The sequence below is a fragment of the Pseudonaja textilis genome, chromosome 12, assembly GCF_049901715.1.
Source record: "Pseudonaja textilis isolate UNSWEBS1 chromosome 12, rPseTex1.2, whole genome shotgun sequence".
NCBI classification, from domain to species: Eukaryota; Metazoa; Chordata; class Lepidosauria; order Squamata; family Elapidae; genus Pseudonaja; species Pseudonaja textilis.
In genome coordinates this window covers 10,621,496-10,645,341 of record NC_142001.1, presented here as the reverse complement: position 1 = coordinate 10,645,341, position 23,846 = coordinate 10,621,496, and the positions used below count along the sequence as shown (strand labels likewise).

At 44.2% G+C, this 23,846-nt stretch overlaps 2 protein-coding genes across 5 annotated transcripts; one reads left to right on the top strand and one right to left on the bottom strand.

The window, feature by feature from the left end:
* Window positions 1–6,057: 6,057 nt before the first annotated feature.
* On the bottom strand, window positions 6,058–17,006 carry NSDHL (NAD(P) dependent 3-beta-hydroxysteroid dehydrogenase NSDHL). 4 transcript variants are annotated; one of them, XM_026703013.2, is made up of 8 exons: window positions 16,761–17,006; window positions 15,267–15,339; window positions 14,100–14,261; window positions 12,873–13,019; window positions 10,564–10,692; window positions 10,343–10,485; window positions 7,640–7,742; window positions 6,058–6,628 (listed from the first exon to the last, which is right to left on the bottom strand). In XM_026703013.2, the coding sequence occupies exons 2-8, from the start codon at window positions 15,285–15,287 to the stop codon at window positions 6,296–6,298; spliced, it is 1,038 nt and encodes a 345-aa protein (XP_026558798.1). In that variant the 5' UTR covers window positions 15,288–15,339; window positions 16,761–17,006; the 3' UTR covers window positions 6,058–6,295. The 4 variants fall into 4 exon arrangements, with proteins under 4 accessions (XP_026558798.1, XP_087797124.1, XP_087797125.1 ...); XM_087940998.1 differs by having other exon boundaries at window positions 15,267–15,344; window positions 16,761–16,848; XM_087940999.1 differs by lacking the exon at window positions 12,873–13,019 and having other exon boundaries at window positions 16,761–16,926.
* A 260-nt stretch (window positions 17,007–17,266) lies between these two features.
* On the top strand, window positions 17,267–22,144 carry CETN2 (centrin 2). The gene is made up of 5 exons (XM_026703014.2): window positions 17,267–17,450; window positions 19,825–19,983; window positions 20,148–20,276; window positions 20,934–21,071; window positions 21,340–22,144. Exons 1-5 carry the CDS (start codon window positions 17,448–17,450, stop codon window positions 21,427–21,429), a joined length of 519 nt encoding a protein of 172 aa, XP_026558799.1. The 5' UTR covers window positions 17,267–17,447; the 3' UTR covers window positions 21,430–22,144.
* Window positions 22,145–23,846: the final 1,702 nt, after the last annotated feature.

Genomic DNA, 23,846 nt, shown 5'->3' with positions numbered 1-23,846 from the left:
ACCATACAGTAGGTCAAAAAAGAATAATAGTTTTATAAGCATATTAGAAATTAATATATACATCCTTGAATAATATTTACATTCGGTAAGTCTATATAGAATTATGACTGGTAGCTATTGAACGAATATATTCTGCTTCTTTTTTTTTTTCTTTGTACATTTTCAGTTTTTAAAGCAGTTTTTATATATTGCTTTTTTTCTTTGAGAAGATATGCGTTTGTATTATAATTATCTTTTGTTTTTTACTTTTTCTGTTATTTTAAAAGCAATAGTTATCTAGTGTGGAAATGTTTTGATGCTTAACCCTAAAATGAAACAGAGTGTACTCAAACTTTTTCCTTGGCTGGGGAGGGTGAGTGGTAATTGATATTCTGAGATACTTTTTTCTCAGAATGAAAATTCTCTGGCCTGAAATGATGCCAGCAAATGCCGGTGCTTTTAAAATTACATCAATCTATTCCGCATTTCGAAATCTTTCAACATCCATGAAGATTTCACCAGGAGAACTGTGCAATATCTTTCACCAGGTTTAATACATCCCTTAAGTCTGCTCAGTGTTGTGACACCTCCGCAGGATTACGGATAAACTTTGCGTTAGTCACTGGAAAGGCTACAGGCATTTTTTTTAAAAAAAATCCAAATTTGTTAGCTTCTTCCTAATGTCATTAAGGCCAAAGGGCGAAACAAATCAAAGCACATCAGTTTTGCTATTTTAATTTAAAACATTGGGAAAGCTTGCAACTTCACCAGTTTGCAAGTCTTGTCAAGGTGTCCTTTTGCACACACCCATATTGCAAATAAGATTTTAAAGGAACGGAGAAAGGCATGAGATAGGATGAGCTAAGAATGTGCCATTTGACTGCGTTAGGAACTCAAGGAAGCATTACAGTGGTTAGATGGCTTGCCCGAGACCATCTTTTGCCAAACATATACAGGTAGCCCTGACCTATCTTGTTAGGTTGCCTTAAGAATTATGAGGCTACGCACATGGAATGCATTAGACATTCAAAGAATAATATGCATGTATTATGCAAGGAATGCATTGGCCACAGCAGTGCGGTGTTGCTCACAATTCTCCGTTCCATTTCTGGGTGGGAAAAACCCAGGAGAGTAACTTCTCTGCATTTCTCCAGGGGACATTCTCCAGTTAATTCCTCAAGGGCAAACCTGCCTGCAGCGTGGCTCCTCAAAATGTTCCTTTAGAAGAAGAGGCCCTCTTGTTGTAGGAAGCACAAGAAGTCAAAAGAAGCTTGCAGGCTACAGAGATATGGTTGCATGAAGATGGGAGGTTTTCATACATCCCTTGGTTGTTTTTGCCTTAATACCACTCTCATCGGTGGTAACCAGCACCAGCAATTCAAGATGCTGGTTATCATCGATATCAGGCAGGTTAATTCTCTGCTTGCTTTTGCTCATCCCATTAATCCAGAAGATTAGCAGAGTTGGAAGTGTTCTTGAGGGTCTTCTAGGCCTCGCTCAGGCAGGAAACTCTTTATCACTTCCGACAAATGATTGTCCAATCTCTTCTTGAGAATCCACAACTTCTGGAGGCAAGCCATTCTACTGATCGTTCTTACTGTCAAGAAATTTCTCCTTAGTTCTAGGTTGGATCTCCGGTTGATATGTTCCCATCCATTACTTATTGTCCCGCCTTCAGAGGCTTGGAAGAATAGATTGCCCCTCCCTTCTTGGTAGCAGTGTCAGCATTCCAGCAAACCTCCGTTCCAGTCAGTAACTCCAAGACAAACATCATCTCAGAAGTACCTTTATTAGAATAGCACCTGGCACATCTGTGAAATCTCAGAACTAAATTCCCCCGGAACTTTGCAGTGTCCCAAACTACAACCCATCCCCCTTTTCCCTCATCATCACATCGCATGAACCAATCCCAAAGTAAGTTCCTTTTTGTTCCTGCGCCATACTCCATGACCTTGAGCTAACAAAAGAATTCTATTTTGTCTACTTTGAGCTACTCAATTGAAATCACCCCCCTCCCACTTTCTCAAGCTATGTGGCAGTGTTGAATAAGGTTTCCAAAGCTGACAGGCAGCCTCTCAAATATTGGAAGACTGCTATCATGTCACCCCTAGTCCTTCTTTCCACCAAGTTAGACACAACCAATTCCAGCATCCACTTTTCATGTTTTACCCTCCAGCCCCTAATCCAGGGGTGGGATTCTACCAGTTCACATCTATTCTCTAGAACCGGTTGTTAACATTCTAAGCAGTTCGGAGAACCAGTTGTTAGAAGAAATTACTGGCCTAATCCTGTAAGGAAGGCAGGAGGGAAACATTCTGGTGTTGCTTACAGAAACTGCCTCTCCATTAACCCTTATTACATTCTTGGCAGGACTAGACTTCCTGTCTCTGGAATGTCTCTGGAGTTGTTTTTCCTTCCTTTGCTGGTACTTTGCTTCTGTGGAGTGACCATTCAAAATTACAATGGCACTGAAAAAAGTGACTTATGACCATTTTCACACTTACAACTGTTGCAGCATCCCCACAGTCATGAGAGGCCAGGAGATGTGTGCCTCGATGTGAGTGATGTTGAGTTGGCCACGCTCAGCCAGTTACATGACCACCAAGCCGTGCCCACCAACTAAGCCATGCCCACAGAACCGGTTGTTAAAAAATTTGAATCCCACCCCTGCCCTAATCATCCTTGTGCTCTTCTCTGCATTCCTTCTTAGAGTCTCAACATATTATATACATATGTATGTATGGTATTCGGCTTTGTTTGGGTATTTTCCCATGTCATTATAGTTGTGCTTTTAAAGTTGTAGCAACGTTTCGGCAGAATCTCATCTGCCATCATCAGGCTTCTGTATTGTGTTCGTCTGTGAGTCAGACTTTTACAGTTGTTTCAGTTTTAAATTTGGGGCTAGCCTACTGCTGTGCCAGAATGGTTTTTTCTTCATCCTGATTGGTTGGGAGTCTTGGTCTGTGTTTATTGGTCTTGGAAGCTTCTTTTGACTTCTTGTGCTTCCTACAGCCCTCGAGACAACAAGAGGGCCTCTTCTTCTAAAGGAACATATTGAGTAGCCACACTGCAGGCAGGTTTGCCCTTGAGGAAATTAACTGGAGAATGTCTCCTTCCCCTGGAGAAATGCAGAGAAGTTACTCTCCTGGGTTTTTCCCACCCAGAAATGGAACGGAGAATTGTGAGCAACACCGCACTGCTGTGGCCAATGCATTCCTTACACAATACAGCTGTGACGTGCATGCATGCACAGTGAGGTAAGTTTTCCTGCAGCTCGCATGCTGGCACAAATGGCTCTGTGTGCCACCTGTGGCAAGCGTGCCATAGGATCGCCATCATGGTTCTAGGAGAAGGGGAAACTCTTGATTTCAAACCTCCACTGCCTGGTGGCTATAATTATTCTTGGGAAAGGCTTCAGAAGTTCAACCTCGAGGCAAAATCCAGAGTCGGAGTCCCGGAAGCAGTTCGTGACTGTGTACAATCACGTTCTGGTAACTCCTGTGGCGCAACTGATTAGACTGTTTCAGTGACATGGAGGGGGGTGGGATCTGCTGCTTGGATAACAGTTTACCCTCCATATTAAATTACCCAGGCCTCGTGCTCTGGAGAGGACACCCCAGCTTTGCATACAGCACGGAAACAACACGGGAAGTGGCAGTTACCGGTTTCATAGCACGATACCATAGTCTCTGGAGACTGAAGGATGCCAATTCATTCAAAAGAATGGGAAACAGCAGGGGTGGGTGGACGAGGCCAGCCAGAGGTGGCATTTGTCGGTTCTCCAAACAGGTCAAAATTTCCATTATCGGTACATCTGAACCGGTCTGAACCGACTGAATACCGCCTCTGTTGAACATCATTTGGGACGGATGGAACTGCTTACCATGAATCCCTAACCAGATGTGCGATGATGGAAGTTTCATCCTTGGGGCTTGTCCCTTGTCTCTTTCAGGAGGTTAAGCGTTACCGAGGGACAATTCCCACGAACAGAGAGAGATTATGCATTCTTCATGAACAAAAGCCCAACCTCATCTGAACCCTTTCTGCATAAGGGTGTGCTAACAGTTGCGCATTGCAAGGGCCGTGAGTCACTGGAGGAGGAAAGGAATTCCATGCATCACACCACCCATCTTGTCCCATTTTGGCTCTCCTTTGACTAGTTCTAGCTGTATTTAGATCTGTTGGCCACCAACCCAGTAGGCTCCACTTATCAGCTTAAGGGTGGACCTTCAAAGCTTGGAGAGATAAAAGAATAGCAGAGTTGAAAGGGATCTTGGAGATCTTCTAGTCCAACCCCACTGCTCAAGCAGAAGATGACCCTAGACCACTCCAGACAAACGGCTGTCCTGTCCCTTCTTAAAAGCCTCCAATGATGAAGCCCCTACAACTTCTGAAGGCAAGGTGTTCCACGGGTGTATTGTTCTCGCTGTCAGGAAATTTCTTCTGAGTTTCAGGCTGCTTCTCACCTTGATTAGTTTCCACCCATTGCTTCTTGCCCTTCCTTTGGATGCGTTGGGAAACCGTTTGATCCCCTCTTTTTGGGGCAGCCCCTCAAATATTGGAACACTGGATCTCAAGGTAGAGATATATTTCTTCAGCTTTGGTAACTCACAGCAATTGCACCAGTCGCAAGTAGCAGAAATATTCTTAATATTCACATCTTAATCCACGCTTATGTGAATTGAGACGATATTTTAAAAGTAATAGATATTTTTGAAAGTGTTTTAGTTGATATGGAACTACCATAAAAAGTCCCCCCCCCATCTTCTTATGGGGATAAACCGTTCCCCCAATATTAGCAAGTGGATTTCATCAGAAACCCCACAGTATACATTGATGAAGATTCTCAGTCATCCAGGTAGAATTGTCTGAAGGTTGAATCATGACAACTGGACTTATAAGGCAACTTGTAAGTCTACTTGCCATGATTCAACTTTCAGACATGTACTATACATTTCACAATGCAGAATATATGAGGTTGAAGGTTAAACGGTGGAGTTCTGGAGGTTTTCTGACCTTTTCTTCTGCAGATGTTTCATTACCAAGCTCAGTAGCAACATGAGTGCATGGAATTGGTGGTGGCATTTCCTGGCTGTTTATTTGTGATGGATGGTCCTACCAGTTTTTGATTGGGTTATTTTTCTTTTCTCTTCCTTGATTGCTTTTGGGGTGGGATCTTTTAAATTCTTTATCTTAAAGAATTTAAGAGAAGTTCTTTACAATTTATCTGGCTGCTGATTAATAGGCATGAGATGAGGAAGGATGTGTTTAGGTGAGGTTTCGCACTGTCAACCAGCTTCAGATAAAAAAGAATGAAACATCTGTAAGAAGAGAAACAAGCTCTAAGAAGACCAAGAATCCAACAAGCTTCAGAAATGACAGGCTCTGGACAAAGTCTCAGTCTAGAACATGGATATCCTTGGCAGTTTTAAAAACCTGTAGACCAACTCCCAGAATTCTCCAGCAAGCCATGTTGGCTGGGAATTCTGGAAGTGGAAATCCACAAGTGTTAAGGCTGCCAAGACTGGACATCCTTAATCCAGGCATTTCAGTTTCTCTTCAGTCCAAGCACCCGTTTCCTCCCTTTTGCAATAGGCAAAGCTCAAAACAAGATACTGTAGTTCCCAGCTCCCACCCTTAAACCAGCAATCTATGCGCCAAAAGTGATACGTTGAAAAAGTAGATAGTGTAAACTAAAAAATACTCCTTTGGTCTTTTTAGTTGCCAGCAGAAAGGGAGTGTGGGAAAGCAGTACATTCCTTAAATGCCTTAGTTAATCGCCTTGGCAGCCGAAGCTGTTGGCGTGCAAGGTTATTACTGGGGAGCGTGATTGATGACTCTTGGCTATGGGTGTGTCTCACTGGAGAATATACATCCACGGGGTGGGGGGAAGGCCAGGGTCAAGGGTTAAAAGAATGATGTGTAGGAGACGGCTGCAACCAGGAAACACTGACATGTCAACTCCTAATAAATCAATCTTTTCTACCCTGAGAGATGCGGCTAGAGACTTGTGTTTTGAATGGGGGGTGCATATTGGAGCCTCAGGATAGCTCAGATAGGACACGTTCTCCCCTGAAATTCCGCAAAATAATGCGCCTTTATAAAAGGCCTTTATAAGATACACCTGTACAAAACTGGGCTCCACCTGGGCCGGCAGCTACTCCAGAGACATCACTTGAAGTAGTTCAACCTCAGAAGTTGTTCCAAAGAGGGGCTCCCCAAGGGGCAAGTAGGCTGAAGGGAAAGGCCAACCAGGGAACCAACGCAGAATCCACGGAAGAAGGTTCAGGAGATGTTTGGTTGGAATTCAGTCCCATCACGTGGTCCTGCGGAGATGGGGGTAACTCTTGATAGTCCTTACGATGGCTTCATCCAGGCGAACCACCGGCTTGTAGCCCATGTCCCGTTTGGCCCTCTCGCAGCTATAATAATGGAAGGTCCCCGCGAGAGCAACCCTCATGGGAGTGAAGGTCGGGTGAATGGCAACAAGGGGACTCAGCAGCAACAAAACCAGGGAGAAGAGAAGGGCTAAATAATACGCTAGCCAGTAAGGGATGCGATATTTGGGAGGGTCATAGTGCAGGCCGGTGAGGATGCGACTCAAGAATTCCCAGAAGGGAAGGGGCTCATCATTTGTGATGTGAAAAGCCTACAAGACAAACAAGGAAACGGGAGGAAGGGAAGTTAATAAACGAAGAGGACAAGAAACACGCCCAAGAATATCAGGGGGAAGATGAGACAATCCATACAAGGTAATTACCACTTCGATTTACATCCCATCTTCCCTTTAGGAGCTAAAGGAGGCATCCATAGAAGCCTCTCCTCCAATTTTCTAACTCACTAAAATGTTAGAATAGCAATAGGCCTTAGGCATATATCCTGCTTCACGGTGCTTTACAGCCCTCTCTAAGTGGTTTACAGACTCAGCCTATTGCCCCTCAACAATCTGGGTCCTCATTTTACCCACCTCAGAAGGATGGAAGGCTGAGTTAACCTTGAGCCAGTCAAGATTAAACTGCTGGCAATGGGCAGAATTAGCCTGCAATGCTGCATTCTAACCACTGGGAGGGAGGGAAGGAAGGGAAGGGAAGGGAAGGGAAGGAAGGAAGGAAGGAAGACAGAAGGAAGGAAGGAAGGGAGGGAGGGAGGAAGGAAGACAGGAAGAAGATGGAAGGAAGGAAGGAAGGAAGATAGGAAGAAGACAGAAGACAGGAAGGGAGGGAGGGAGGAAGAAGACAGAAGGAAGGAAGGAAGGAAGGAAGGAAGGAAGGAAGGAAGGAAGGAAGGAAGGAAGGAAGGAAGGAAGGAAGGAAGGAAGGAAGGAAGGAAGGACAGGCAATGGCAATAGCACAGACTTATATACCGCTTCACAATGCTTTACAGCCCTCTCTAAGCAATTCACAGAGCCAGCATTTTGCCCCAACAATCTGGGTCCTCATTTTACCCTCCTCGGAAGGATGAGCCGGTCAGGATCAAACTCCTTGCAGTGGGCAGAGTTAGCCTGCGGTACTGCATTCTAACCACTGCGCCACCACGGCTCTAATATGTTTTAAAGCCTTACAGGAAACTCCTTTCATTTTTGAAAAAGTGATCCTTGATTTAAGAAAAGCTGCTTGCTCCAGGTCTAAGTTTCAGGCAACGGTGAAGTGGCTGGCCTTACCTTTCCGCACACTGGAGATTCTTTTTGAAGCTGCTCTGCAGCCAGGATGTGCCCATGGACCACGTTTTCCACATAGGTAAAATCCACCAAATTCTTCCCATTACTGTTCAGAAGAGAAAAAGAGTCCAAGGAACAATAAAATGCAAACTCTGAAATACACGAGTCGCTCTGGATGCATCATTAATTGTACAAGCGCTATTAACACCTAACTTTTTTTCCTAATTTTATCAGCTGACTATCCAGACAATATCATTTTAGTTTAAAAATACATTTTAATTCTTTTTTAAAAAAAATTAAAGGGTGCTTTTTAGAGAGCGATATTTTGAGAATGGGGCAGACAAGTGAATAACAGTAACAGTATTGCGATGATTACCAAATCACCAAGCTTTGCACCACCATATAATGAAACTTGTTGGCAATAATGTTCCCCTTAAACAGACCAGCAGGAAATTAAGGATCATTAAAAACTTGTTAAAAGGCCACCACAGTGAAATGTAAGTAATTAAGAATAAATGAATCATTGGCTATGTGTTATTTCAATTGGGAAAGATTTCATAGACGCAAGCTGTAGCCAAAACATTCCTTGTGCAATAGCACCAGGCAAATTATTAGAAAGCAAAGGCAATTATTTCTGGACTCAGGTGCTCATTCCAGATGAGTAAATGGTGCAAGAAGTATAAGCAGAATTGAGTTGCAACGTGTGGAAAATAGGTGTAGCTCAAAGTCGAATGTTGGGGTTCTCCCACTTGGCTTCCTTTTCAGCAGTCAGGGAGCATCATGTGTGCAAAGTTACATCGGGAGTCTCCAAACTTGGCAAGTGTCATCTGGTGCTCCATTCAAAATCAAAGAAACACTTAAGACTCCGTTAATTAGAGGAAAAAAAATACCTTTTATTGGAAATCAAGTGGTAGCATTCAAGGAATTCTGAATCTGAGGAACTGAGCGTGAAAATCACATATACAAAGTGATGGCAACGTTCCCACCCACAGTAATTCAAACTGTCCATCCAATTAGAAATTGTATATAATGTCATGTGGGGCATCTTCAGGTGGTGATGAAGCATCTGTTCGTTGACCTCGGCCTATTTTGATAAAGAGGTGCGCTTGCACATAGCACAGCAAAGAAGCACCAACAAGAAAGTTTTTCCCCAACGTATACAGTATTTTCTCTCAAACCTCCAGCTCACTTCCCATAACTATTTCACCCCTCCTCCCCCCCCCGCCCCGTTACTTATGACAGCCGAAAGATGCAAAGCAAAGGAAAGAAATCTTGAAGGCTGACAGCAAGTTTAAGATCTGTGGACTTTAGCTCCCAGAATTCTCCAGCATGGCTAGCTGATGAATTCTGGAAATTTAAGTCCACAAAGTCTTAAACTTGCCAAGTCTGGAGACTCCCCAAGTTATGCAACTTCCTGGGTGTTTTGGGTGGTAGCTTGTCCTACCAGCTTTGTTTCTGTTGATCAAATAATCTGAGTGTTGAGAAGGAAAGATGCAGGGGTGGGATTCACATCTTTTAACAACCGTTTCTGTGGGCGTGTCTAGGTGCACGTGGCCATGTCACTCGGTGGGCGTGGCTTCCTCTTTTTTTTGCAGCACCCCCCTCCCCCCGGGGGGGTTGCCTCCATTCTTGGGCCTCCTGGGCCTCAGGGAAGCCTCCTGGGGGCGTTTTTGCTCCCAGGAAGGCAAAAAAGGGATCGTGGGGTGAGGGGGCGCACAGCACCCCAACCCCCACACCCAATCCATTCACCCCACCCCCATGCATCCCTTTTTGCCTTCTGGGCCTCAGGGAAGCCTCCTGGGTGAAGCAGTAAACAGCGAGGAGGATCCCAGAACAGCTGATCATCGGAACAGCTGATCATCAGGAGGTTGGGGAAAAGAAATACCTTGAGGCCGTGATGGCGAACCTAAGGTGGCACGCAGAGCCATTTGTGCCGGCACGCAAGTTGCGGACAAACTTACCTCACTGCGCATGCGTGCGCCTCACAATTGATTTTCGGCCAGTTTGAGGCCTTTTTTGGACTCCCAAAGGTTTGAGGAAGGCTTCTGCAGGCTTTGCAGGCCGAAAACTAGGCCCGTTTGATCACTTCCTGTTTTTCCAGAAATACCGGAAGTGATGAAATTGGCCTAGGTTTCAGCCTGAAAAACCTGCAGAAGTCTGCAGAAGTCTTCCTCGAGACTCTGGGAAGCCGAAAAAAGCCTCAAACCAGCCGAAAATCAGCTGTGAGGCGCAGTGCAGGTAAGGGGTCAGCAGCCGGGGGGGATTGTGCACACATGCATAGGGGGTGTAGGGGGGTGCACACTGCCTTCTGGGTGTTGGCACGCGAGTACGAGCGTGCAAGTGCGCACACAATTTTTGGCACAGGAGCCCAAAAAGTTTAGCCACCACTGCCTTAAGGAGTGGCTGGGCAGGGGACAATGCAGTCAGTGATGTTGCGCATGCACAATAATAACTGACTGGGCAGGGAGGGGTGGGCGGAGAAGGGCAGGGCCAGCCAGGGGCACAAATTGCCGGTTCTCCGAACTGCACAGTATTGTAACAACCGGTTCTATAGAACCGGTCTGAACCGGCAGAATCCCACCCCTGGAAAGATGTGTTCAAGGCTGTTCTCTTCCTTATGCAGTGATAAGGTTACCGGGCAACATCTGCAAGAAGAAATGCAAGCACAAAGAACACAAGGAACCTCGTAGATGGAACTTGACTTACCCAATGATGAATTTCATTTTGCCGCTCTTGGCTGCCTGGATGAGGACTGGAACAAGCTGAGGGTCCCGAGGTCCAAATATGCCATGTGGACGGATAGCAGTGGTGAAGAAATTCCGCTCTGGATCATTGGCCTTTAGCACCTCCTAAAAATAAAACAAAAACAGTCCATGTAGATCTACCAAGAGCAAAATGAAGTATCATGAACCCCAAAAGATCCAGACCTTCTCCTGCAGAATCTTTGTTTCTGTATAGTAATCAATGGGCTTCTTGGCATAAGGGAGATCTTCTGTTCCATTCTTGATGTCCGTACCTTCAAAGACAACGCTGGCACTGCTGGTCAACACCAATTTCTGCCAAAGAGTAGGCAGAAAAACGTCAAGGGAGTTATCGAAACACATTGACTGCCAGACCAAGTTAGAGCAATACAAGATTAAGAGAAGCAACCTGCAATTAAGGAGAAACTTCCAAACAGTGAGGACAATTAACCAGTGGAACAGAAGTTGCCTTTAGAAGTTGTGGGTGATCTGTCCCTGGAAGTTTTTAAAAAGAGACTGGACAGTCACTTGTCTGAAATGGTACAGGGCCATGATGGTGAACCTGTGGCACATGTGACACAGGTGGCACGCAGAGCCATTTGTGCCGGCATGTGAGCTGCAGGCAAACTTACCTCACTGCGCATGCGTGCGTCCCACAGCTGATTTTCAGCTGGTTTGAGGCCTTTTTCAGACTACCAGAGGTTTGAGGAAGGCTTCTGCGGGCTTTTCAGGCCGAAAACTAGGCCTGTTTTATCACTTCCTGTTTTTCTGGAAATACCGGAAGTGATGAAACGGGCCTAGTTTTCAGCCTGAAAAACCTGCAGAAGCCTTCCTCGAGCCTCTGGGAGACCGAAAAAGGCCTCAAACTGGACGAAAATAAGCTGTGAGGCGCAGTGCAGGTAAGGGTGCGGCGGCGGGGTGGTGGTAGATGGGGATTGAGCACGCATGCATAGGGAGGCGCGTATTGCCTTCTGGGTGCTGGCCCGCAAGCATGCAAGTGCACGCACAATTTTTTGGCATAGGAGCCCAAAAAGGTTAGTCACCACTGGTATAGGGTCTCCTGCTTGAGCAAGGGGGCTGGACTAGAAGACCTCCAAGCTCTCTTCCAGCTCATTCTATTCTAACCCCCTTGCTGGATTCAGGTCTATAAATTGCTGCTCTTCTCTATCGATACAAGTAGTTCAGAGTATTATTTCTGAAAAGGCCACCAGGGAGGCCTTGATGAAAATAGAAGCTGTCTTCTAATACTACATTCCACCATATTGAAGACATGTTGCTTCTAGATAGCAGATGACACTTTCCTTTTTCATTGTACCGAAGTGATTAAGTGATTAAAAACTCAACGGAATAAAAAAAAATCTCCATAAAGACTAGGAGAAAAAAAAGGACGCTTGGTTCTAAGATGCTAGCCTAGCAACCAGGCGCCCGTTGAGTTCTAGCCCTGCTAATCATTCTTTCTTAGCCCAATTGACCTCTTGGAAAATAGAAGTCCAGGAGTATTAGGTAAGTTCACATCACCTTAAATTATATATATATAAATGGTGGGATTAAAAATATGTAACAACCACAATTTCAAGAACGTCAACTCGTAAAACATTCCTATGCCTGTTTTCAAGTTGCCATAAACAAGGGGAGAGGAAACCTGAAGGAGCAGTATGGCAGTAAAACCAGAAGTATATTCCACCATTATCTTAAAAAGGTTGCAGCTAGGCTACCAGATCTTCTGGCTGGAAAATCCTTCATTGGAGAACGTGATCGTTGACACCCGGCCCGTGAATGTGCTTCATTGGAGAATCTGATTTATGATACACCCAGGGGTAAAGGGGGGGAAACAGGGTCACAGGTGACTCTGAATTATGTATGCCAGAGTTGGCTTCATTTATGTTAATGCCGGCATGTTGCTCCTAATAAATCTTCTGAGTTTTTTTTTTGAGGCTCATGGTTTAATTAGGGCAATCGCTGGAACCCTGACAAACAGATCTCTACAAGAGACTATGCCTTTTCACCCCCAGGAACTTTGCAGTTATTTTTTTTTCTGTCTTAGGTCTGGAGTGGGATGCTACCAGTTCTGCCTGGCTCTATAGAACTGGCAGCTCTGAAGAGTAGCAGACACCAAACCAGTTCTGTGTCTGCTGTTGTTTGGCCCCCCTGCCCACCCGGGCTCTCATGCCTGCTTTGCGCGGCACAGCTGAGGTTGAAAAAGCAGGGAAAAAGAGACTTTTCAAACCTTGCGCACCTGCGCGCTGCACTTTTCAGCTCTCCGGGCGGCACAGGATGCAGGCACAAAACGTGGCCACCAAACCAATCGTAACCCCGATTGAATCCTACCCCTGGTCTGGAGGGACCTGTTCATGTCCTCAAGGAGCCCCTGAGATCCGCAGAAACCGCTTTGAAAAGCCCCATTTTAGACCGCTAATGCTTCCAAGATAAGAGTAATCCAGGGGAAGTTATTTCTTGCTTGTGTTTGCGCTTCAAAATTCTCGTTCAAGCCTTACTTGGACGCCAGCTTCTTTACAAGCCTCAATGACTGTCTTGGTCCCCAAATAATTGACGTGGTAAAAAAGTTCCCGATTGTTGCTAGAAGGTGCAGGCGAGGCACAATGAAACGCCACAGTCACACCCTGTAGAGCCGGGAGCAGATCCTGTGATGGAGAAGAGATACACAGAACTGGAAAGGCTGTTGCATCAAACCGTTGAAGGAGGCCATCTCCATTGGAGGACGCCTGTGCAATTTCTACTTCAAAACCTCCAGATAGCTAGAAGCAAGAACGTTGGTGAATCTGAAATTGACTCCAGCTGAAAGACACCAGTCTGGAGGGACCTCTAAGAGGTGAGCTAAAGAGGAAATTCCAGTTATTCAGAGACTCTTAGATCTTAAGGTATCTTGTAGCAGAAATCAGAAATGTTGGAAGCATTTAGCATGTGAGAGGTAGGAAACGTTCTTTAAAGTAGTATATACCAAGGCTGTCAAACTCGATTTCATTGAGGACAGTATCAGGGTTGTGTTTGACTTTGGAGGGGTGGAGCATAGCTGGAGGTAGGCGTGGCCATGTTGGGCGTGACACGGGGCTCATGTCGGGGGTACCTGTGGTGACCAAGTGCTAAGGCAGGACTTCCTTGAGACTCCCCGCTCCCTCTCATTATAATCTCCTTCCTTCCTTTTCTTCTTCTTCCTTCCCATCTTTCCTTATTTTTCCTCCCTTGCTCTCTTCTCTTCTTTCTCTTTGTCTTTCCTCTTTCCCTTTCTCCTTTCCTGACCCTTCTTGCATGCTCAAATGCAAAAGGGGAAACATTTCTCCTTTGGTTTCGTTTTTAGTTTGTTTTGATAGGCCTCTGTCAGAGAAAACGAAGCGTGCGCCTTCCCCGTGCCCTGTTTTCGGCCTACACAGCCTCCTGCAGCCCTCTGCCAATGAAAACAGAGCACGGGGGACCGCATGATGCATCCCCCTGAGCTCAGTTTTCACTGGCAGAGGCACCGCGGGCCAATCCTTTGCTGTTTCCAGTTCCAGCCCACAGGCCTTTGAGTTGGACACCCCTGGGATACACATTAGAGCAGATTTTAACTTTGCAATATTTCCCAACACAGGAGGGTGGAAATTCCCAGAATTCTCATTTTAACTCCTAAACAGCCTTCCATCAACTCTAGTCAGAAGGATGAAGACCAACAAACTTCATGTTGACCATACTTGAACCATGTCACTTTATCTCAGTTCGTTCCTTACCTCTTTCTTGCAGAGATTGCCCAGGTAAAACTGCACCTGGCTGTTATCAAAACCTTTGTGAATGTCAAACACATTGACCGAGTAGCCTTTTTCCACCAGCTGTTCTACCAGATGTTGACCAAGAAATCCTGAGCCACCAATCACGATGCATTTTTTACTAGCCTGCAGGAAACGGATATAAATGGATCACAATCAGTGTTTTTCCAAATACATCGTTATTGGTTTTTATGAGCACAGAAAGCAACAAGTAAGAATTCATGCCAATAACAGCCACTGCAGGACAAAAAAAACCACAACCCTTCAGTGCAATGAGCCTCGGTGGCGCAGTGGTTAGAGTGCAGTACTGCAGGCTACTTCGGCTGACTGTTGGCTACCTGCAATTTGGCAGTTCGAATCCCACCAGGTTCAAGGTTCAGCCTTCCTTCTTTCCAAGGTGGGTAAAATGGAGACCCAGATTGTTGGGGGCAATAGGCTGTCTCTGTAAACCACTTAAGAAAGGACTGTGAAGTGGTATATAAGTCTAAGTGCTATTGCTAATGTTATATAACCTTGCTTCAAACTGTCTATGGAGCCATTTGGAGATAAAACGCTTATGTCAAAGCAAAAATATGTTTCAGAGAAATGCAAGTTTCCTTCTCAGAGAGCTAAGCTGAGAAGCAAAGAGTTATTGCAGGGATAGCTCAGATTATAACCTTCCATATAAAATCTCAGAAATCATAACCCAAGATTTAGATCAAGGAGGGACTAGCTGATCACTTAGTCCTCCGTGGGATCTTCCCACAGTTAGCTAATGAAAACAAAAGCTGCCTGGCTCAAGAAATCAAGCTACCTGGGCTGCAAAAATATCTAATTCTCAAATTTACAGTTGTTAGACTATTCCAAGTAGAAGACAGAAGATGTAATTATCTCCAAAGCAAAATTTTGAACCATGATCATTCTCCTGCACTCTTATTTTAAACTTAAGGGGTGGATCTCAAGGTCCTAGCCCAAACAGAGCAGATTCCAGGAGAGTGAAGCCCCACCTGGAAACCAGGTGAGAGAAAAGCTGGCACTTTGCAGAGAAAACGCAAGTATCTCCACTCCAATCCTCTCAGTTATACTTCCTGCATGGAAATAAAAGCAGCTCCCCACCAAAAAAGGATACTTTGTAGAAATAAACTAACTTACTGGCCTCAAATGCGTCGTCATCTCGTCCAAAGGTTTCTCAAGAAGGGACAGCAATCCTCCAATTCTTTTCTTGCTGTACTCAAATGACAGGAAAAGTTAATTAGAACCCTCCCATTTCCACCACCCCTAAATTAGTTTGCAGCCTAACTTTTCTTAAAAAGCCCAATGTTTATCTCTCTTGTTAATCAGTTAAGATGAGCAACTGAACTTTCCCCCTTAGGCTGATATCAGCATCGTTCCTGCAGATAAAAGGATTGCCTCTGGAATCACTCTACCTTTGCAATCCTTTCAGAGCATTAAACATTAAACTATTCCACAGCCTTTGTAAAGGAAAAAAACAGCCATTCTAAAAAGATGAAGGAAACAGGCCACCTGTACAGTTCGCCTAGCCTACATATAGAAATATGGCCTTTAAATGTGGAAGATTTATTTTAGACACTACTACTGAGAGCAAATGCACCAAAGACAAATTCCTTGTGTGTCCAATCACACATAGCTAAGAAAGTATTCTATCTGTTCTATCTATCTAACACTAACTGGAATATCACCTGAATACCATTGGCACTGGCAAGATTCCCCAACAGTCGATTGCAAAAGAAATTGGTGTTTTATTTATATCCTGCAACAATATCTTGAACATCATCAAATAATAACTGCCTATCCCAGGTCCTTGGAAAGGACTCCATAGGTAGATAAAAATGCCAAATTCAGTCCAAACATCTGGCTCATTGCACCACCCACCATAATTGTCTCAAATTGTGCTTTTTCAAAAGGTACCTGGGTCATATTAAGTTGCCTTTTGAAAAATCACCTTTGAGACGCCCATGACCTGAATGACTGAGAATCTCCATATAGACAGCCAACTATAATAACAAAAAAATTTATACGTCATCTGTCTGCAAGTAGCTATAGAGAGTTTACAATCTGCTAGACATGGCATGTTAGTAAATAGATAACAATTGTCTGTGCTATCAAATTTCTTAGTCTAGTAAGCCTTTCTTAACTGTATTCTTCTTAAAGCAAATGGAATATTTATCGGTTAAATCCCTGCAAGACTGAGAGGTGGTAGCACAGAAATATTATACATAAAATAAAAGATAAAGGAGATACAGAATATTATTTAACATGGAATAGGTTTTTATCATTGGTTAGAAACACAAGGTAGAAGTTGGAAGAGGAAAGAATCAGGTGAGGGAAACCTGGAGAGAGATACTGTTTGTATTATTGACAGAGGAATGTAAGTATTAGAACGATAAGAGGAGTTGACATATTATACGATGGGCAGAAATTTATGTACAAAAATTTGTATATATAAATTGGCATATATGTTATTTTGTTTTTTACTTCTGTTCCATCGCAATCGGAATGCCCTGTCCAAATACACTGTATTTAACATATTAATATGTAAACAATAAAAATATATTTAAAAAAAGAAAAATAACACATAAAATACATTACAGTTCGAAGGGTCTCTCCATCACCTGTCATCCTCACCTGTTTTTTTTTTCTCAAAAGCTGCCAAAAAAGATATTATTAAGAAAAAGATAGTCCAAAAAAAAGATATGACTTAAATATATTCCGGATCTAACGGTGAGGCAAAAAGCAGCTTAGACAGGAAAAGGGATCTGAACCTGCCTGTGGATCTCCCTGCACAGGAATCGAACAGATCCAAAGTGTACAAGAAATCCCACCCAGCATCTTCTCATGTGGTCCCATTCATCCCAGCAGCCACGCCCCTTTGTTTTTATACCCATGGGCGGGCAGATCACGCCCACCCCCGAGCTTCTCCAATCACCTCCCGCGGCAGCGCTAGACTCCTCCTTCTCCTTTCGAAACCCCGCCCCCCACCCGCTAGGGTGAAGATCGGCCGAGAGTGGGGAGACTCGCCCCATTGGCTCTTCCGCCTTTGTAGCCAATCGGCTCTTACTTTCACGCCCCCAACTACTAAGCCAGCTCCACCTCCGCCGTTCGCCACCAATCCCCGCCCGGGCGCGCGCCCTGCGCTCGCTGGGCCAATAGCGAGGGCGGTTTGTCCCGACGTCGGCGCGTAGCGAGAGGAGCCAATCGGAAGGCGCGACGCTGAGCGTCTGGCTGCTGGGCGACGGTTGAGCTCTCGCCGTTGTTTTGTGTTTTTTTTTTTCCCCAACGGGCTTCCTCAGGGATCGGCGCCGCTTCCTGGGGATGGTCAGTGGGGTCGCGGCCGGGGGAAGGCCTTAGGCGGGTGGGGGTGGGTGGGTGGGAGAAGGGTGAGGCAGTGGCGGCGAAGCCAGGCACGACCTGAGGTAGCCGAAACCGCAGAGGCTTCGCTGAACGGCTGGAATTTGCATCCGTTCTCTATGCTAATATTTGCAAATTAGCCACCTGGTTTGAGGATGCGAAGCGGATCCGGCGCTCCTTTTTGCAGGATCGGGAGCCAAGAAGCCTTCCCCGCCACTGGATCCACTCGGGGAGGCAATCCGGGCTTCCCGCCCCGTGCACGTATGAACGCACCGTCGGGTGGACTCGTGTCTTTTGGAAGCCCCAGTTCAGGAGGGAAACGTCTCACAAGGCCCAAAACGGGAAAAATGCAAGGTTTAGGGAGGGAAGAGACCCGTATGTACAAGTGGTCCTCGATTTACGACCCACCATGGAGCCCCAAGTGTTATGTTGCTGAGCGAGATGTGTGTGTCAAGCGAGCTTTTGCCCCTCTTTTATACCACTTTTCCCACCACGCTCATGGAAATGCGGTTATTAAATGAGTGGACTTGCTTGTCAGGAGGTCACAAAAAGGGGATCACATGACACCCCCCCCCCAGAACGCTGCAACCGTCATAAAAATGAGTCGGTGGTCAAGCATCTGGATGGAAATCCCGTGACCTGGGGGGGGGGGGCACTGCAATCGTATTTGAGTGTGAAAAACGGTCATAAATCACTTTTTTTCATTGCAGTTGTAACTTAGAACGGTCCCTAAACAAACGGTTGTAAGTCAAGGAGTGCCTGTATTTGTGAAGCCTCCATAATAACAGATAAAAGAAGAGGGAGTGTGAACAGGCGTAGAAAACAGGAGCTGGCTGTCAGGCTTATCGTACAAGACACATTGCTAAGATAAGGAATGGCTAAGACCGGATCCAATAGAAGACTTTCTAAAAGCCTCCTAGGATGCTTATTAGTTCACTTTTAGGAATAGGGTTGAAATGGAGCCAATAGAATACTTGTTAGATCACTTTGGGAGTGTTTACTAGTTAAGACTTAGAAATAGGGATGGTGTGGAGCCAATAGAGCATCTTGTTAAATAACTTTCAAAACAACTGTTAGACAATGTTCCTTTTTCTCCGCCTTGAAAAACTACATAAAAGCTTATGGAGGTTCTCAGTCATCCAGGTCATGGTTGACCCAAAGGTGCTTTTTTTTCAAGACTTTCTGGTTTTTCTTTGAAGACGTTTCGCTTCTCATCCAAGAAGCTTCTTCAGTATAAAAGTTTTGGGTCCTGGCATTTTGCTGGCTGGGACCCCTTTTGCTGAAGTGTTTCAGTAAAAGGAAAACCAATCTTGCCCCTCGTGTCTGGTAGTCTTCGTCGGCTTTGGTGCTAGGCTAAGACCCAAATTCGGGGATGGTGGTGGAAAAGAGACCACCAGGGGATCCAAAGGTGCAACCTAGATTGGAAAGTCCAAGAAACATTGGCCAGTCATTCCCGTTACATCGCCAGGGGACGATCACAAAATCACCAGCACTAGGGAGGCTGTCCTTGATCTAGAAAGGAATATCTTGCAAGTAGAAAATTAGCAAAAAATAGAGTGGAGCTGAAGCTTTCATCTTTGCTTTCTTTGACTGACTACTGTTCTGATTTGAGGCAGGTTTTTGTTGAATGATATGAATATACTGTCAAGTAGTACAACCAGGGGTGCATGCGGGGTATGGTCAAAAAGAGTCAAGACGATGGCCAAACTTTTGTGATCAAAGTTCCCTCTTTGTTTTATGTACTGTCATTATCGGTTATTTTGACTACAAATCGAGAACATCTCTGTAGCCCAAATATATCACTGCTAATACGTGTTTAAAAACAATTCCCTACAATAGGATCAATGCATCAACATTTTCCGTTTTAACTTGCAGCCATGCTTTTTTTTTTCCCCTGAGAATAAACACTAATAAAATTGGTAATAATTTTAAAAGTCGGGAAATGTATGTTTAAAGTGTCATTTCAATCACAAAGTTAAGTTTTTTTAAGGAGTATCTTTAGGGAAACTATATCCTACACAACTATACCCAGCTATGTATTAATTGTGTGAATGAAACCAGGATATTCCTAGACAAAATTTAGGATGTGTTCAAAAAATATTAATTGAAGTCTTACACCACATCTTCAATATGGTGCATTACTTCACATTCTGAAAATCAGAGTGGTGGTTTTTTTAAAGAGAGTAATTTAGCTACTAGGACCTCAGAGGCAGAAGTGTTTGAAACTCTTCTTCAAAGTCGGGCCAGGCTCTGTGGAATAGTCAGAAGTGAAACCCTCCAGGGAGCTAAAACTGGGTTATGTCTTTTAATATTCTCCTCTGCCTTTCATCCATGCTCGCAGGCCTCCAGCTATAAGAAAGCATCCCTGGGAGGAGCAGCTCCGAGGAAGAAAACAGCTCCCAAAACTGAACTCACCGAGGAGCAGAAGCAAGAGATTCGGGAGGCCTTTGATCTCTTTGATACCGATGGGACTGGCAATATTGACGTAAAAGAGTTGAAGGCAAGCTGCAGAATATCATTGAGATGCTTTCGTTACCTGAGAGCTGCTCCATTAATGGGCCTCTCAGAGAGACCTGTAATTTTAGATATAGAATTGTAGGGCCGGAAGGGACCTTGGAGGTCTTCTAGCCCAATCTCATCTCATCCTCTTTCCATTGTTTTCAGGTCGCCATGAGGGCCCTTGGGTTTGAACCCAAGAAGGACGAGATCAAGAAAATGATCCTTGAGATTGATAAGGAAGGGACAGGAAAGATTACCTTCAGTGACTTCCTAGGAGTGATGACCCAGAAAATGGTATGTCGTGTTACCTATAGAAACAGAATCTGTTTTTTGCTGCAACTCTCAAAGAGATTGAAAGCTGCCTGGGATTTTTCATGGTAACATTCCATTTGTCAAAGAGAGAAACCAGGCTCGGTCCTATTGTGACTCCAGATATCAAACTTCAGCTCGGAGATTGGTGGAACAATGCAACTTGCGAGGCAGAATGGAAATTCAAGCCTTTTCTGTCAACAGCTCTTCAGCAATCTTGTTCTGATTGGATGAGGAGGATGCATTTGATTGTATGTAAGCAGCAAAAGCCATCTCTGGTGGAATCCTGTTTGCTGCCTTCAATTAACTGAGGGCGGAACCTGCTTTAAAATAGCAATAGCACTTAGACTTATATACCGCTTCACAATGCTTTACAGCTCTCTCTAAGCGGTTTACAGAGTCAGCATGTTGCCCCCAACAATCTGGGTCTTCATTATCTGGGTCCTCATTATATCAAATTTGGAAGGACGGAAGGCTGAGTCAACTTTGAGCTGATCAGGATCGAACTGCTGGCAATCGGCAGAATAAGCCTGCAATACTGCATTCTAACCATTGCGCCACCCCAATTGTTTTTGTTCCACTTTGTTTAACATGTCTGAAGGCTTGTTCTTTTTTATTTTTATTTTTATTTTTTTCTTTTAGGCTGAAAAAGATTCAAAAGAAGAAATTCTTAAAGCTTTTAAGCTCTTCGATGATGATGAAACAGGCAAAATCTCTTTCAAAAACCTGAAACGCGTGGCCAAAGAACTGGGCGAGAATCTCACCGACGAGGAGCTTCAGGTTAGAGACTATGTTGACTTGCTTATGTAGCGATTCTGTTACGAACGGTGCCGCTTAACTCATTCGAAATAAGCGGAACTCTGGTAAATGAACAACAAGGGGGAATGCAAAAGTGGGGAAAGATGAATAAACTTCAGCCAGTTGGACAAAATGGGTTGTGTTGAGGTCAGATTGGACCAAGTAAGAAGCTCTTTGAACCAAGTTTTTGAAGTCGCCTTTGTTTTCATAGTCCCGCTGTTATCTCACTTGATTTTTGCTTCTGCTGTAGGAGATGATTGACGAAGCCGATCGAGACGGAGATGGGGAAGTCAACGAGCAGGAGTTTCTGCGGATCATGAAGAAAACTAGTTTGTACTGAAACGCTTGGTCCCCTCCGTGACTCCATTTGTCGCCTCCCGTTGGCTGAGTTCAGTCTCAAACCGCTTCCTCTTGGAAAGAGATGAACAACAGCCCAAATCTCATAAACATTGTGAGCTACTTACAATTCACTTTCTTTTTGCAAATCCCAGCGGCAACATCGGCTGACTCCCAGCCCATCTTTCAGTGTTGTCTAGAGCAGGAAATGTGAGGCCTGGGGGCTTAAATTACAGTTCGAAGAAAGCGGTCTTGTCTCTATATAGGGTGCATGTGAGAACGGGGTTTTGAATTTACATACCGAGAAGCAACCTTTCTCTTTTAAAACATTGTTGTAAAGAAGCTGAAACTCTTCATTACTTGAGATTTTTTTTTAGTCAAGGAGAAAACAATTCCAGAAAGTAAATGGTTCTCCTTCAGCTCCCGCATTTGATCCATCGCTCTTTGTTCTTGTCATCTATGAAAGTGGCCTGAGTCTGGTTATAAATATTCAGATGTAATACCTGCCTTATCTGAACATTGATACAAAGATATTGTGCACTTAATCTTCTTTTTATTTCTTCTCCCGGCCAAAAAAAAAAAAAAAAGCACTGAATGTAAATGAATATAACCTTAATACCACAACTGATAAGGAAGGAGCTTGTAATAGTTTTGTTTTGTTTTTTCTAAATATGGCTTGTGTTGTTAGTTATGAACAGTAAAGCTGAGATCAAACTTTACGACAGCAGACTTGTCTGGGTTTTTTTATTGTGCTGAGTGCTGTTTTTAATTTTTTATTTATATAGTTTTCCAGCGTAAAAATGCTGAAGGGATTTTTTTTTTTTGGCCAAGCAGAAACAAAAATAGGAAGAGGAAATCAAGTCTGTAAACATTAACTGCCAGGTGTGGAAGACCAGGTCGGCGCAACAGATTTCTGTACAGGAATCTTCTCAAACGAACAGCGCCTGCTTGAATTTAGATGAGGGGCAACAGAATCCAAAGGTGGGGTTGGACTTAGTTCGCTTGTGGCTCCTCAGAGATTCTAGGCCCGTGATGGCGAACCTATGGCATGTGTGCCACAGGTTGCACATAGAGCCCTTTGAGTGGGCATGGGAGCCGCAGCCAAACTTACTTGCACTGCGCATGCACAACTTTCTCAGCTGATGTTCGGCCTGTTTGAGGCCGTTTTCGCTCTCCCGGAGGCTCGAGAGAAGCCTCTGCAGCCTCGGGAGGCCAAAAAGGACTCATGTCTCCACGTCAGTTTCTTTTTTCAAACCAATCACATTTTAAAATTTAATAGGGACAGGCATTCCTGTAAACCACGGCTTAATTCTTTTTAATTTTCTGCCTCATAATCTCAAGCAACGCCACTAGAGGGCATTGTTGAAAATGCTTTTCATAGAAAGAAAAGAAAATAAAAGAAAAAAACGTGTGTCAGCCTCACCGGACACTGGATGATTACTGCTGACAAACCACGCTACTCGACGATTGTGTGGTGTAGTTACAAAGGTTTATTTTATCAGCAAACATCAAACTCAGTCCCAAAAGGCAATACTGGATAAAATCCGATTAAAGCTAGCGCTGAGAGCAGCTGTCTCTCGCAGTGAGCAATCGTCCCTGGAGCCCGACTGCATGTTTAGATAATAATTTTAGATACCTGTTAAGAAGTTTGTTTCAGCTGAACACCTCTTACTTTTGAATAAATTCCTTCCTCTTGTCTACTTTAAAACCACACCAGTAAGCATATAGCAGCTCCTAAGTGTGAGCAGGAAGTCCTCGACTTACAACAGTTCATTTACTGGCCATTCAAAGTTACAAGGACACTGAAAAATGTGACTTATGACCATTTGTCAAAGTTACAACCTTTGTAGCATCTCCATGATCACGTGATCAGAATTCAGCTGCTGGCGATTGGCTCATATTTATGACAGTTTCAGTGTCCTGGAGTCATGTGATCACTTTTTGTAATCTTTTAACAAGCAAAGACAGTGAGGAAGCCAGATTCACTTAACAACCATATTACTGACTTAAGAACTGCAATGATTCACTGTGGCAAAAAATGTACAATGGGGTAAAAGTCACTTAACAAACATCTCACTTAACAACAGAAATTTTGTGCTCAGTTGTGGTCGTAAGTCAAGGACTACCTGTGTGTGTGTGTGTGTGCACGTTAAGAATGTAAGCCTTTCCGCAAATTGTATGATGGGTGCAAAGATTCTCATTGAAAGCAGAATTTAAATCTGCAGCTCCACCGTGTATTTTACTGCATAGAAAACTTGAAAATTGCTAACACCTTGCAAAAAATGACAGGGACCAAAGTGGAAAGCAAAGGCAATCTGAACAATTCTTAAATATGATAAATTAAGGGGCGGGTGCGGGGGAGAGAAAGACGATGGGAATTTGTTAAAGCTGTCAGTCCATTACAGCAGTTTTCACTAGTTA